A 13,381-nucleotide genomic window follows, 5' to 3' on the forward strand; every position below is an offset into this window, starting at 1 on the left:
AACTGTAGACGGTAATGTTTGAAGAAGGTAGTTGGAGAAGACCAAACAGCCGCCTTACAGATATCCTCTATAGATACAGCAGCCCTCTCAGCCCAAGAAGTGGAAAAAGCCCTAGTAGAGTAAGCCCTAAGGCCTTCTGGAGGAGATTTCCCTGAGGAAGAGTAAGCCAATGATATTGCTGAAGTAATCCACCTGGCAAAGGTATTTTTTGATGCTGCATGGCCTTTTCTTTTCCCCTGAAAAACAACAAACATCGAGGAAGATTCCTCCAGTCTTTAGTCCTGGACAAATACTGAGTCAAACACCTTCTAACGTCAAGACAATGATAAGCCTTTTCTTCTTCAGTAGATGGTGACTGATAGAAGGTTGGAAGTACAATCAATTGAGACCTGTGAAACTTGGAAGCCACCTTAGGAAGGAAGGCTGGATCAGGTTAAATGATCACCCTATCTTCTAGTATGGTGGTATAGGGAGGATTGATGGAAAAACTGTGGAGTTCACTAATCCTACGGGCCGAAGTCAGAGCTACTAAAAGACAGTTTGAAAGATATACATTTTATGGAAATCTCCTCAATAGGCTCAAAGGGATGTTTTATTAAAGCGTTTAGGACCAAATTCAAATTCCAAGGCGCTACCTTGGGTGAACGTTTAAGAGAAGAACGGGAAACTGATCTAAAAAACCTAGATATCCACGTATCTTATGACAAATTTTCATTAAACAAGGCCGAGAGAGCCTAACTGCAACCGCTTCTGAAGGAATTCTAACACCTGAAAAACCAGAACCTGGGAAGGGATATCCCTAAAATCAATATCCGCAAAATTTCTTACAGACTCTGCGATAAATGGAATTTGTCATCTTCTCTCTACATTTCAAGAGGGTATTTAATAAGTTGGATGAGAATCCCTTCTTGGCTAGCAGGAACCTTTCAAATTCCATGCTGTCAGATGGAGGCTCTTAATCTGTGGATGGAAACTTGGCCCCTGAGGCAGAAGGTCGTGGATCTCCGGAAGGACCCACGGGTCCAACACAGACCTCTTCCTTAGCCAAGTAAACCACGTTCTTCTGGGCCAAAAGGGAGCTATTAAAATCACTCAAGCACGATCTTCCCTTATCTTCTGCATACTCTGGGAATCTATGAAAAGGGAGGGAAGGCATACCCCAAGTAAAAATTCCAACTGTGAAGGAAGGCATCTAGACCACAGGGGTATCCCTCTGGAGACAGAGAAAAGAATGTCTTCACTTTCCTATTTTGACTAGTAGCAAACAGGTCTACTGAAGCAACCCCCCAAATGTCTGAAATCCTATTAAATAATTTCTGGTTTAGACTCCATTCCCCCTGGGAGATAACGTGATGACTCAAAAAATCTGCCTGAATATTTTCTGTGCCTTTAATGTGAACTGCAGAGATGGAACTACAATTTTCTTCTGCCAACTGAAGGATCTCACTTGACATTACCATTAAGGCCTTGCTCCTGGTACCCCCTTGTCTGTTTAAAGGGAACCGGTCACCTCCAAAACACATATAAAACCAACATCATTACCTTACAGTAGCCCCCAGTGTGTTCACAATGATGTTTTTCATTCTTCCATCAGTTGCTGCATTTTTAATCACCGTTCTCACTATCTTTAGTCAGCTTGAAGTCAAGGAGGCAAGTAAAAATAAGCCCACCCCTACCCGTTCTTTTCACTTTGATTGACATCCTGCCTAGAGGCTGGGATCACGCAGGTCTCACGCATGCCCGGTGTGCTCTATGTTACGGCGGCTACTGCGGTCAGCCGGCAGCTTTGTTCTCACTGCGCCATGTCAAGTGTGTGCGCGCGCCCAGCGTTTCTTTTGAGGTAATATAATATTTATGCCCTTGGATAATGTGCCTAAATAGTGTAATACCTGATGCTGGTGAGGTCGGGGGCGAAGCGTGACCACTGGCTTGCGTTCTCCTGCGCCTGAAGCCAGTGATCACGCTGACGCTGCGGACAAGAAAGGCTGGCGCATGCTCCTGGACCCGGAATCAGGACTTCTTTTTTTAACAATTGCAAGACTTCTAGTTCTATAGAACCTGTTCTTTTCTCCCCAGACTTTGTGACTATAAACCTTACTGGAGGAGGGGAACGAAACTCTAGTTTTAAACCTAGACCTATGGTGTCTAAGATCCAGGAACTGTTGGAAATTTGCGTTAGCAAAAGCAGAAGATCTAGTCGCCAGCCTAAGAGAATCTGCAGTGGCGTCTGCTAAAAAATCAGCCACTTTTTTAATGGTAGGAAGACTGCTAGAATTTCCTCCCTAGGACATTTGCTTTTTTACTTGATCCTCTAACTCAGAGAGCCAAACAATCAAGGAACGGGCCATAAAAGTGGACGCGACAGAAGGCCTGAAAAAAGATGTGGCCGCCTCCCATGCACCCTTTAAAAACCCATCAGCTTTTTTATCTAATGGGTCCTTAAGGGAGCCCATATCCTCAAAGGGGAGACACGATGTCTTAGTTACTTTAGAAATAGCAACATCTGTCTTGGGTGCTTTGTTCCAATGGGTACAATCTGCTTCTGAAAAGGGGTATTTTCTTTTAATGTTTTTTGAAATATAAACTCTCCTACCAGGCTTATTCCACTCCCCCTTAATTAAAGACGTTCCATTTTATGTACAGGGAAACATCTCCGAAGCCTAATTTCAAGCCCCCCAATCATCATATCTTGTATGGATATCGGTTCTTTAGAATCATCAATGCCCATGGTCGATTTTACATCTTTTAAAAGACAATCTACATCTTCCACTTAAAAAAAAGGGCCTTCCCATTTCTATTTCCTCTTGTCCAGAATAAGAAGAAGATACGTGCAAACATAGATCTTCAAATGAATGAAAATCCTGTTCCTGCTCTGAGTCAGAGGAGTTCATCACACTAAGACACTGGACTTGTTTAGATTTTTGCTCTTTCTGACTTAGATCTTCTTGTGGACATAGAAGAGTTGACCTCAGACCTAACAAGTGTCTGAAGGTTCTTATAAAAAGACTGATTCTTCTGCCACCGTTCTGTCAATGCAGGCCTGACACAACTTTTTCAAATATTCAGATGATAGAGGGCATCTGCATAGGACACATTATTTTTCCTTTTAGCCAAAGCTTTCCTAGGTTTACCCTGTAATATACATAGATATATATATCTATCTCATTAATACAGGTCCTATTAAATGACAATTTAGCTAGAGGCCGCTCACTCCCCTTGAGGTACCAGAGCTGGAGTGGAAGCAGGATCATCAGGAACATCCTTTTTGTCTTCCTCCATCCTGTCACGGGATATCAGCCCTCCTAATCCAGGTTACAAAAAGGAATACCCGCCAGGAGACGATGCACATGTACCTTACAGAGATCTGCATGCACCCGCTGGCAACTTCATTCCGGTAACGTGCTCTTATTAGCGCCTCCCCTTGACGTCATCACTGAGCCGCTTCAAATCCGGCGCTCAGTGTTCAAGCCTCTTTTCCAACGTCTTCCGCTTCCTGCTAAGCCACTCAGGCCTCCGGAAGCTCCGCTCCTCCCATGGGACTCACTCCTGACTGCCTATGGTGCGCCACTACGCCACCAAGCAGACATATCCCACAGCGCTATCGAGCCCTCCGTACTGGCTATCGCGCCTCTGCCGGTCCATCAGCGCACAAACATGCCGCCCAATAGAGGAAGGGAACGCAGGTAAAATCGGGGATACCCACAGGGAGAAGCTACAGAGAACTTCAGGCTTCTCTCCAGAGACAGGAAACCATACTGAAGTGGGAGAAGAGCCTCTGCCTTTTTGTACTTCAGGTTCCCTGTCTGCGGGGGCGGAGCCTCTCTCTCTCTTGTGGTGCTGTTGTGGGTGAGGGGAAAAATAGTGGTATTCCTCATGTACACACATTGTACTAGTGATTAATGTAAAGTATGTTGAAAGGTTAGGTACACTTTAACCCCTTGAGCCCTGGATGATTTTTTATTTTTGCATTTTACTTCCTGCCCTTCCTTGAGCCATAGCTTTTTTTTTATTTTTCGTTCCATTCACATTGTACACCATGTATGAGGGATTGTTTTTTGCAGGACAACATATACTTTCTTATAGCACCATTAATATTGAATACGACGTAGTAGGAAGCTGGTAAAGATTCCAAATGGGGTGTAATTGGGGGAAAAAATGCATTTATGGGTTTGGTTTTTATGGTGTTCCTTATGCTTAACTGACTTGTTATCTTCAATTACAACAATACCACATTTAGCTAAGTGAGTGCAAATTTTTTGCAAGGCGATCTGTAGTTTTAATGATACCATTTTGGTATGTGTATGCATTTGTTTCACTTTTTTTTTGTTAAAAATTTTAAAACATTAAAAAATTAAAATTGCTTTCTCTCTCCACATTCTGACACCCACAATGTTTTTATTTTTCCATTGACCTTAGTTGACTTGATTTCTTGTGGAGTGGGCTGTAGTTTTTATTGATATCCTTAGGAAGAGAATAAAGCTTTTTGATATCATTTTATTCCATTTTTTGGGGGAGGTGACCAAAAAACGGCAAGTTTGGCCTCTTTTATAGCTTTTATTGTGGGGGGATAAATATAATAATATTTTAGTAGCTCAGACATTTTCGGACACTGTGATACCAATTTTATTTTTATTTTTAATTTGATAAAGGGGAATGGGCGCATTTTGAAATTTTTGTATATTTTTCTTTGTGCGTTTTTTTTTTTATTTTTAAACAGGTTTATATATTTTCTTTTTGCCCTCTCAGGGAACTTGACAAAGCTCTCACTTGTACACTGCAACACTAAATTCACCATACACTGCATTGCAGTGTATAATGAATTTACCAACATCCTACTACACCCTGCCAGAGGTTATAGAAGTCTTACATGACCCCCTGCCGCCCAGTTTGACATCCGCTTGGGACACCATAGGGAAAGAGCGGCGATTGGCGTTTCCTCAGTCTGTTTAAAGAGTCCCTGTCACCGCTCCTGACATGCCTGTTTTAATAGCTTCATGCATTCCCCATGTAATAACAATTCTGGAGCATCTACTCTTATGGCTCTATGTTGTGCCGTTCCTTTATTATTTCTACTAGAAGTTATGAATGAATTACCAGCAGTCTGCAGTAAGGGTACAGAGGGGTGGTACCCAGTGGGGGGATGTACCTGCACATATTTGCTCTATCCAATCAGTACTGCCATTTTTAGACTGTGCAGGTACACACCTAACTTGTTACCACCCCTCTGTACCCTTATTGAAGGCTAATAGCAATTCATTAATAACTTCTAGTAGAAATACTAGAGGAATGATACAACATACAGACATAAGAATAGATGCTCTAGAATTGTTATTACATGGGGAATGCATGAAGCTATTAATACAGGCATGTCAGGAGAGATGAAAGGTCCTCTTTGACTGCTTAGATTCCACTGTTACTATGGGCCATGGCAACTGAGGGGTGAAACGTCTGGGATCAGATCCCAGTCTCAGCAAGTGGGTGTCAACTGGGGGCAACTGTTGTGTATGGAGTGGGCTTAACTCCTGGGCCCGCTCAAGATACTCCTTGTACACCTGTGGCGTACATGTACATCAAGGAGCTAAAAGGGGCCCACATGGAAGCAAGGTATATAATAATAAACATAATAACAACAATAAAAAATGCTGATTTAGTAGAAGGATGACTACATCCCATACAAGCCAATAAAACAGGGAGGAATTACATATTATTTGGAAAGTAAATTCAAATGCCTTGTTAGAACAAGTAACACTTTTCTTAGGAAAGTTATGAACCACGTCAAATATAATATGGTAAATGTTTGGACAAAATAAATCAGATTTTAAATATCATTTCATACAGAATTTCATTACACTGTACTTGCCTGAATAAACCCCAGAGAACTGCCTTCTTCTTCATTGCTAGGTAGAAAATTGCAGCATCTAAGGGATCACTGTTTCTCTGAAATGACGCTTTAGCAACCTGTTAAATAGGAACATTCAAATCACATCCATGTGAACATCAAAGTCATACATGACATTTTTTATATTTCTGGGCTGACTATCCATGTAAAAAATTTAAGGGATTGTCCAATTAAGACAATGTATCCCCTATCCACAGGGCAGGGGATAAGTGTCTGATAGATCAGTGTACGTGGCAGGACCAAGACTATTCTGATGGTGATGACATCACCGGGCTCATTTCTAGGTGGAAGTCTCCGCCTAGCATAGTGTTGTGAAGCCCAGCACGTCACCGGCTCACAACAAACAGTGGCTCGCAATGCGGAAAGAAATGCCCCGATGCCCCTCTCATACATAGTAAGGGAATACAGAAGAGGTGATATCCGACTTCAGCCCTGAGCCCGGACAATCCCTTTAATTGGACAACCCCTATAAAGCACCTCATTTATTACACAGCACTAAACATTAAAGGGGTTTTCCAGGACGTAACTATTGGAATGGCGTGGGTCTGACTCGCTCCTCCCCCATGATCCGCTGTTTTCAGGAGCTGGGTGCCATAAGCAGGTACACCCTGATACAAAAGGCTACTAATATACTGTAATTAACAGAAATGTTTGTTTAGGAGTGACTTTACGGGGAGACTGTCATGAACTTCCTACAGTCAGCGATAGTGATAACCTGCATCCCACTGCATGGCAGATAGAGCCCCAACCACATCAGATTCTATAGTGACTGTTGTATGAGCCACCAGGTCTTTAGTGACAAGTGACAACACTGATCTCCGCAGGACACTGGGGTCGCCCATACATTGCAGCATCTGTCGCTTACAATGGGAAGCTGAAGATTTCATTGTATAATTGGATACTGTCTTGCTTATTGCGACCACAGGAAAAAAGCTTTGGCCTCTATATATATATATATATAATAAATGAAATCCGCAGCACATCCAGCCGCTGGCACTCCGTCTGTACTATATAGACAGTGGTGCTGCCCACATTCCTTGTTATATATATATATATATATATATATATATAGATATAGATAGATAGATAGAGGTGCAGAACGTCTATGTACAAAACCACACAAGGAAAGCAATTTTACAGACATTCACTAATGGGAAGGGATTGTCCAATAAATATCATTCTCCAAAAATTACCGCACAATGGCAAGCCCAATTCCAGGGAATGAAACTTTACACCATTTACACCCAAAAACATTACACTGTGTAGTTTCAGTATTATTTCATTTTTATTAACGCACATTTCATTGAATTAGTAGGTAACTACCTTTTCTATGCATCTGCGGAGAGTGTTTATGTTCCGCACCCACCAACCAATTCCCATTGCTCTCAGTTCAGACCACTGTGGGTCGCCCCTCTGAATTGCTGGGGTCATGTTGATTACTTCTTCCTCAGCCTCTGAGTGAAAGGCCCATGCAAAATGACACGTGGACAACCCTGCAGAAGATGAGAAAGCATGTCACCACAGCAAGTAAATCATCTAGAACTGACAAAGAATGTTTCTACAATACAGTAATGGAATAACCACAGATTAAAGGGGTTTTCTGAGATTTTGATACTGATGAAGTATCCTCAGGAGAGGTCATCAGTATCTGGTTGATGGGGGTCCGACACCCAGGACCCCTGCCTATCAGCTGTTTGAGAAGGCACATTGTTGTACATTGTAGAGCCCCTGTGCTTGGTATCGAGCTCAGATGCATTCCCTTCAATGGGGCCGAGCGCGATACCAACCACAGCTGCTATACAACGTATGGCGCTGTGCTTGGTAAGCATGGAGAAGGCATGCTGGTGCCTTCTCAAAACAGCTGATTGGCTGGGGTCTCAGGTGTCGGACCCCCACCCATCAGATATTGATAACCTATCCTGATGATTATTAGTATCAAAATCTCAGAACACCCCTTTAATATGAAAAGTTAGATCATCTCTGTACAGAGCTGAGGAACGTGAAAGGGCTCCCTTAATAAGAATCCACATATAACTTAGTTTGCGGTATGGATTCCAAATCTGCAACATGTCAATTCATATATAGGAGCTTTAATGTGAATTTCACCCCTATACAGCAGACACACTATGAAGAACTCCAGCAGATATGCTGCTGTTTTTGCTGTGTGGATATACTGGTAAACTGAAGGTCCAGCTTTTGGCACTTTACATTATCTCAATGTCACTGCAAACTCTAGTATATCCCCTCCAGCTGAAGGCAGTAGTCTAGAATATATTAGATGTAGTGCCATACCACACTATGGGCTGATGCTAACAGAGTTACTTCCTATACAGGATACAGTGTTTGGGGATTAACTTTCTTTTCTGGTATGAGGTAAGATGGAAATAAACATTATTAGGACCTTATGTAAACCAATAAGCTATTAAAGGGGACCTGTCACCTCTCTGTCAGTTTTAGTAACTACTTGCATTCTCCATGTAATAACGATCCTGGAGCATCTATTCTTATGACTATGTTGTGTCATTCCTGTATTGTTCCTGTTAGAAGTTTACAAATTAATTGCCAGCGGTCTGCAGTAAGGGTACTGCTGGGTGTTACCAGTAAGGGGTGTGTCTGACTTTATCCAATCTGTGCTGCTGGTGTCAGACTTTGTAGGGACACACCCCCAACTGGTAACACCCATCTGTACCTTTACTGCAAGCAATTTATTAATAACTTCTAGTAGAAACAATAAAGGAACGGCAAATCATACAGTCATAGGAATAAATGTTCCAGATATGTTATTACACGGGGAATGAAAGTAATAATAATAATAATAATAATAATAAAAACACGAATGGAGAGGGGACAGATCCTCTTTATGTTACAAGTCTTTGTTCACAAAGGAGGAGTAACCTACTATTCTTTCAGATCAGAAATACCCACAGTTTTAAAGAAAGGAAAAAAAAAAAAAAGAAGGATACCTTGGTGGAGTAGCTGAAGACGATACAACGGAGGAAGGGATGTTAATAGACATGTGTGTAACCTCATAGCCAACAAGTACCTCAAGCCACATTCATCAAGGTTATCTCCTCCTAAAAACACAACATTTATAAAGTGTAAGTACAATCTTATTGTATTATTAAGTATCGTATACGGTTATTCCTCACGAACACCGGCTAAAGGAAGGGGAGCAGTTACATATTAAAACCTAACTTTTATTAGATTCAAAAAACGCTCCCAAGGCTGGGAGTAAAATGCCCCTTACAAACAAGTAGAAACAAACAATGTGTAGGACCTAAATTGGTGTGCTACCCATAGACATGGCGACACACCAGGCTAGGTGCAAACCACCCCGAGACTGAATGCACATAGAACTAGGTGCATGCAGGGCAGTCACTAGGGCTGAATAGGTCAAGTAGGGTTTTAATAGGGATAGTTTATTTTTCATTTTGAGGTCTCCCTACTGCTACGATTGATCAAAGAATCGGATGCCTGTATTACCGACTGGACACCTGGTACTGACAAGCCCACACTGTGTGACCACCTTCTCTACCAACACTTCCATACATTGTGAATAGTGAGGTTTTCAACGAAACCGGTAAGACCTTTCCGTGTTTTTCTAGTGTCCCCACAGTCCCGGCACCCCTGTTTGGGACTGGTACTCAGGGACCCCCTGCCCTGCATGCACCTAGTTCTATGTGCATTCAGTATCAGGGTGGTTTGGTTTGGTTTGGGTAGCACACCAATTTAGGTCCTACACAGGTTTGTTTCTACTTGTCTGTAAGGGGCATTTTACTCCCAGCCTTGGGAGCGTTTTTGAATCTAATAAAAGTTAGGTTTTAATATGTAACTGCTCCCCTTCCTTTAGCCTTTGACCATTTTTGAGCAGTATCCAGGAAGAACTGCAGACGCAGCCACTTATCCTGGTAAGACAACCCATTTTTTCCTTCCTCACGAACACCTCATACAAATGCATGCCCGGTTCAGTAGAGTATGCATGTGTTCTCAATGGGGAGAGAGGAATAAGACAACTCTAGCAAGCGGAAGGCTCATCTCCTGTGAGAACAAAGGATCAGGCATGTTGAACTTCAACTACTTAAAGGGTTCTCTGGGCTTTGAATATTGATGGCCTATCCTCAAGATAGGTAACATAGTACATAAGGCCGAAAAAAGACATTTGTCCATCCAGTTCAGCCTGTTATCCTGCAAGTTGATCCAGAGGAAGGCAAAAAAAAAGCAAACTGTAAGGTAGAAGCCAATTTTCCCCACTTAAGGGGAAACAAATTCCTTTCTGACTCCAATCAGATAACTCCCTGGATCGACGACACCTCTCTAGTAGCTATAGCCTGTAATATTATTACACTCCAGAAATACATCCAGGCCCCTCTTGAACTCTTTTAGTGAACTCACCATCACCACCTCCTCAGGCAGAGAGTTCCATAGTCTCACTGCTCTTACCGTAAAAAATCCTCTTCTATGTTTGTGTACAAACCTTCTTTCCTCCAGACGCAGAGGATGTCCCCTCATCACAGTCACAGTCCTGGGGATAAATAGATGATGGGAGAGATCTCTGTACTGACCCCTGATATATTTATACATAGTAATTAGATCTCCCCTCAGTAGTCTTTTTTCTAAAGTGAATAACCCTAATGTTGATAATCTAGGTCATCAATATCAGTTCGGTGCTGGTCCGATACCCGGCAGCCTGCCGTCTCTCTTCCTGCTGCTATGTCTATGGCAAAGCAGCAGCGAACAGGAGGATAGACAGGAGACGGCACGTCTCCTCATACAGCTGATTGGCGGGGGTGCTGGATGTTGGACGTCTGCCGATCTGATATTGATGACCTATCCTGAGGATAGGTCATTAATACTAAAAGCCCAGAGAACCTCTTTAATCCTTCTTTCCCCCTACATCTGCAGTTGAGGGACACCTGAGACATCAGAATAAAACAGCAAACTCATAGCACTAAATACAAAGGCTATATATAAACTAATACCCACTTTTCATATGACAAATAACTCTGAGGTTCTTGGCAAATATATTTTGATCAAAACACATCTGCGCCCACCTACCACGGCAAAGTGACCTCAGTCCAGGCAGGAACCTACTCTATTTACTACCCATCTCTATGCCAGTGAGCATCTACATATGCTGTGCTGCTACTTGTTACCTCTGTGTGCATTCAAGCATCCAATGAGAGGAAGAGCAAACTCCGCTATATGTACCACCTAATCAAGGTTGCCTGTGGAATAGGTGGGATAATAGGAAGTAGTAGCGGGTTCAGACAATGTTAATCTAATGCACCTCTACATTTGTTTTACTAAAGTATTACACCGATTTATTATGCTGTTCCACAGAATTATTACCTGTGTAGCTGTTATCTCGGCTTTCCCCGAGCTCCGTGCTGGTTGTTGCCACTGTGCCCGCTAGAGCCACTAGAAACATCTGTTCTAACCGGGTCAGGCCAGGTAAACTGGAATGCATAAGATGGCTTGAAAGTACACTGGCGTGTTCACGGCCAAAGTAGGTAGGCCCGTACTGAGAGAGATTGATAACTTTGGATCTGCTTTCTCTTTTTTCAATTTCAAAACCTATAAAATCGTCTGTGGTCACATTTTGTACTTGGAACAAATCAGAATACTGGTCATCTGTTTTTTTATCAAAGCTACGTTTTGAGGTTTGGGATTTTGTCACAGATTCTTCCGCAGCAGTGTACGCTGCATCTTGATCGGCAGACAGCAGTGCATAAAGTGGTAGTGGAGGAATGGAGTCAATCTCCGTATATTCTCGAGTACCATCCTTTCCAGTGATAATCATGTCCTTGGCTGTGCTGCCACTTACGCTTATAGTCCGTGAGAGGTGGCGTTTTGGAGCAGCCTCATCTCCAGTATCTAAATCCTTTACAACTGCAACCTCCCCTGCAATACACTTAACTAAATGTGAAAGGATGGCTTTTGCTCGTCTAACTTTTCCCAAGTCCATGAGTTCAAGCAGCTGAGTTGGGTGATACTGAGGAAGAGTTGGAGAAAGTACGTGGGCAGCCTCAAAAAGGCCACCATCTTGAATAACAGTTGGGCTGCCAAAGACGTCATCGACAATAGCTGCTCCATCAATGACGCTGGTTTTCTTAGAAATAGTATGCATTTGTTCTGACTGTTCTGTATTACCTTCAGAGGCCGAGTTGTCAGCGTCACCTAACTTCACATTATGTTTCCACTGAGCATAGACATGCATTTCACAATCCATCCCAACTACTAATATGCCATCTCTAACCCAAGACAAAGATACTGGTAGTGAAGGAGTACCATCAACTGACGATACCAGATCAATTGATCGCAGCAGGACCCATTTGGATTTTATGCCCTGTTTTATACTACCACCTAGTGGTAAAGTGATGACAGCAATGCCATCCTTGCTATTGGTCTGATCAGTAACAATGCCCGATAATCGTCCATACATAAAAATATTGGACCCAACTCCAACAGTAAGTATATGTGAGCCATCTTCTTTTGATACCCAGTCCAAATGCACCAAATGTTTAATGTTCGGCATGAGATGCTTGTCTCTATTAAGAAACACATCAGATTTAGAGTATACAAATAAATTACTATCCACGCTCACATGAGCGTCAAGCATGGTGCCAACTCTAATTAAGTCATCGAGATGTATAGTTTGTTCTAAAACCCATTCCGATCCACCAGTGGATTCACATTCAAAGAGACATACGTGCATAGAAAATTCTTTGGAGACAAAGCCATTATGCTGAATGGCCTGCTTATATGCCACCGCAAGTCTTCCAGTGTAGGAACAACTTACTGCAACTGGCTTTCCTGCTACACTCACTGAACTACAACTCTCATCCCGTCCTTCATTCATTAAAGACCATTCCTTCCAGTAATAGCTATGCTGGTCTTCACTTCCGTCCAGATCTTGCATGGTTTGAACACTACACCTCCAGAATCGCACTTTGTTGTCAGAGCATGTAGTTACCACTAGGTATGGTGCAAGGCACACTGGGTAAATAGATGAAGAACTAAGATGGCCTGTTTGGAGAAAACATAAGACCTTTAGGGGGGAAAAAAAACTACACTGGCATCAAAAACTAAATGCAATCTATCACTGAAGTCTTGAAAAGATGCATAACCCTTTTAAAGGGGTTCACTGAGTGACCAAAAATGTAACAGCTGCAAATAACCTAAAATAACAAAAGAAGTTATACTTGTCACATTTCTTCCTGCACTCCAGTCCTCTAGCTGTGACGTTGTCTTCCTGGCTGCAGCAGTAATGTTCCATGCACACCACGTCACTGCTGCAACCAATCACTGACATCAGCAGTGATGTTCCATATGGTGTTGAGGACAGTTATTGGCTGCACACTGACCTGTGTTGCACTGAACATCACCGCTGCAACCAGGAAGATGATGTCCGTGTTGCAGGACCGGAGTGCGCCACAGGAAGCAGTAGGAGAGAAGTGTTAAAGGGGTTCTGCACTTTCATTT

The 13,381-nt window shown here is 42.5% G+C and overlaps 1 protein-coding gene across 8 annotated transcripts in view; it reads right to left on the minus strand.

Moving 5' to 3' along the window:
• The window catches only part of DMXL2 (Dmx like 2), a 181,602-nt gene that overhangs the window by 83,911 nt on the left and 84,310 nt on the right, over window positions 1-13,381 (minus strand). For all 8 annotated transcript variants that reach the window (XM_040413981.1, XM_040413977.1, XM_040413980.1 and 5 more), the window contains exons 18-21: window positions 11,249-12,925; window positions 8,863-8,973; window positions 7,223-7,392; window positions 5,861-5,958 (exon numbers count right to left, since the gene is read on the minus strand). In XM_040413981.1, coding sequence (XP_040269915.1) covers window positions 5,861-5,958; window positions 7,223-7,392; window positions 8,863-8,973; window positions 11,249-12,925 — 2,056 coding nt within the window. The remainder of the gene's footprint in view (window positions 1-5,860; window positions 5,959-7,222; window positions 7,393-8,862; window positions 8,974-11,248; window positions 12,926-13,381) is intronic.

Source organism: Bufo bufo, chromosome 1, assembly GCF_905171765.1.
Source record: "Bufo bufo chromosome 1, aBufBuf1.1, whole genome shotgun sequence".
In the NCBI taxonomy this organism is placed as follows: Eukaryota; Metazoa; Chordata; class Amphibia; order Anura; family Bufonidae; genus Bufo; species Bufo bufo.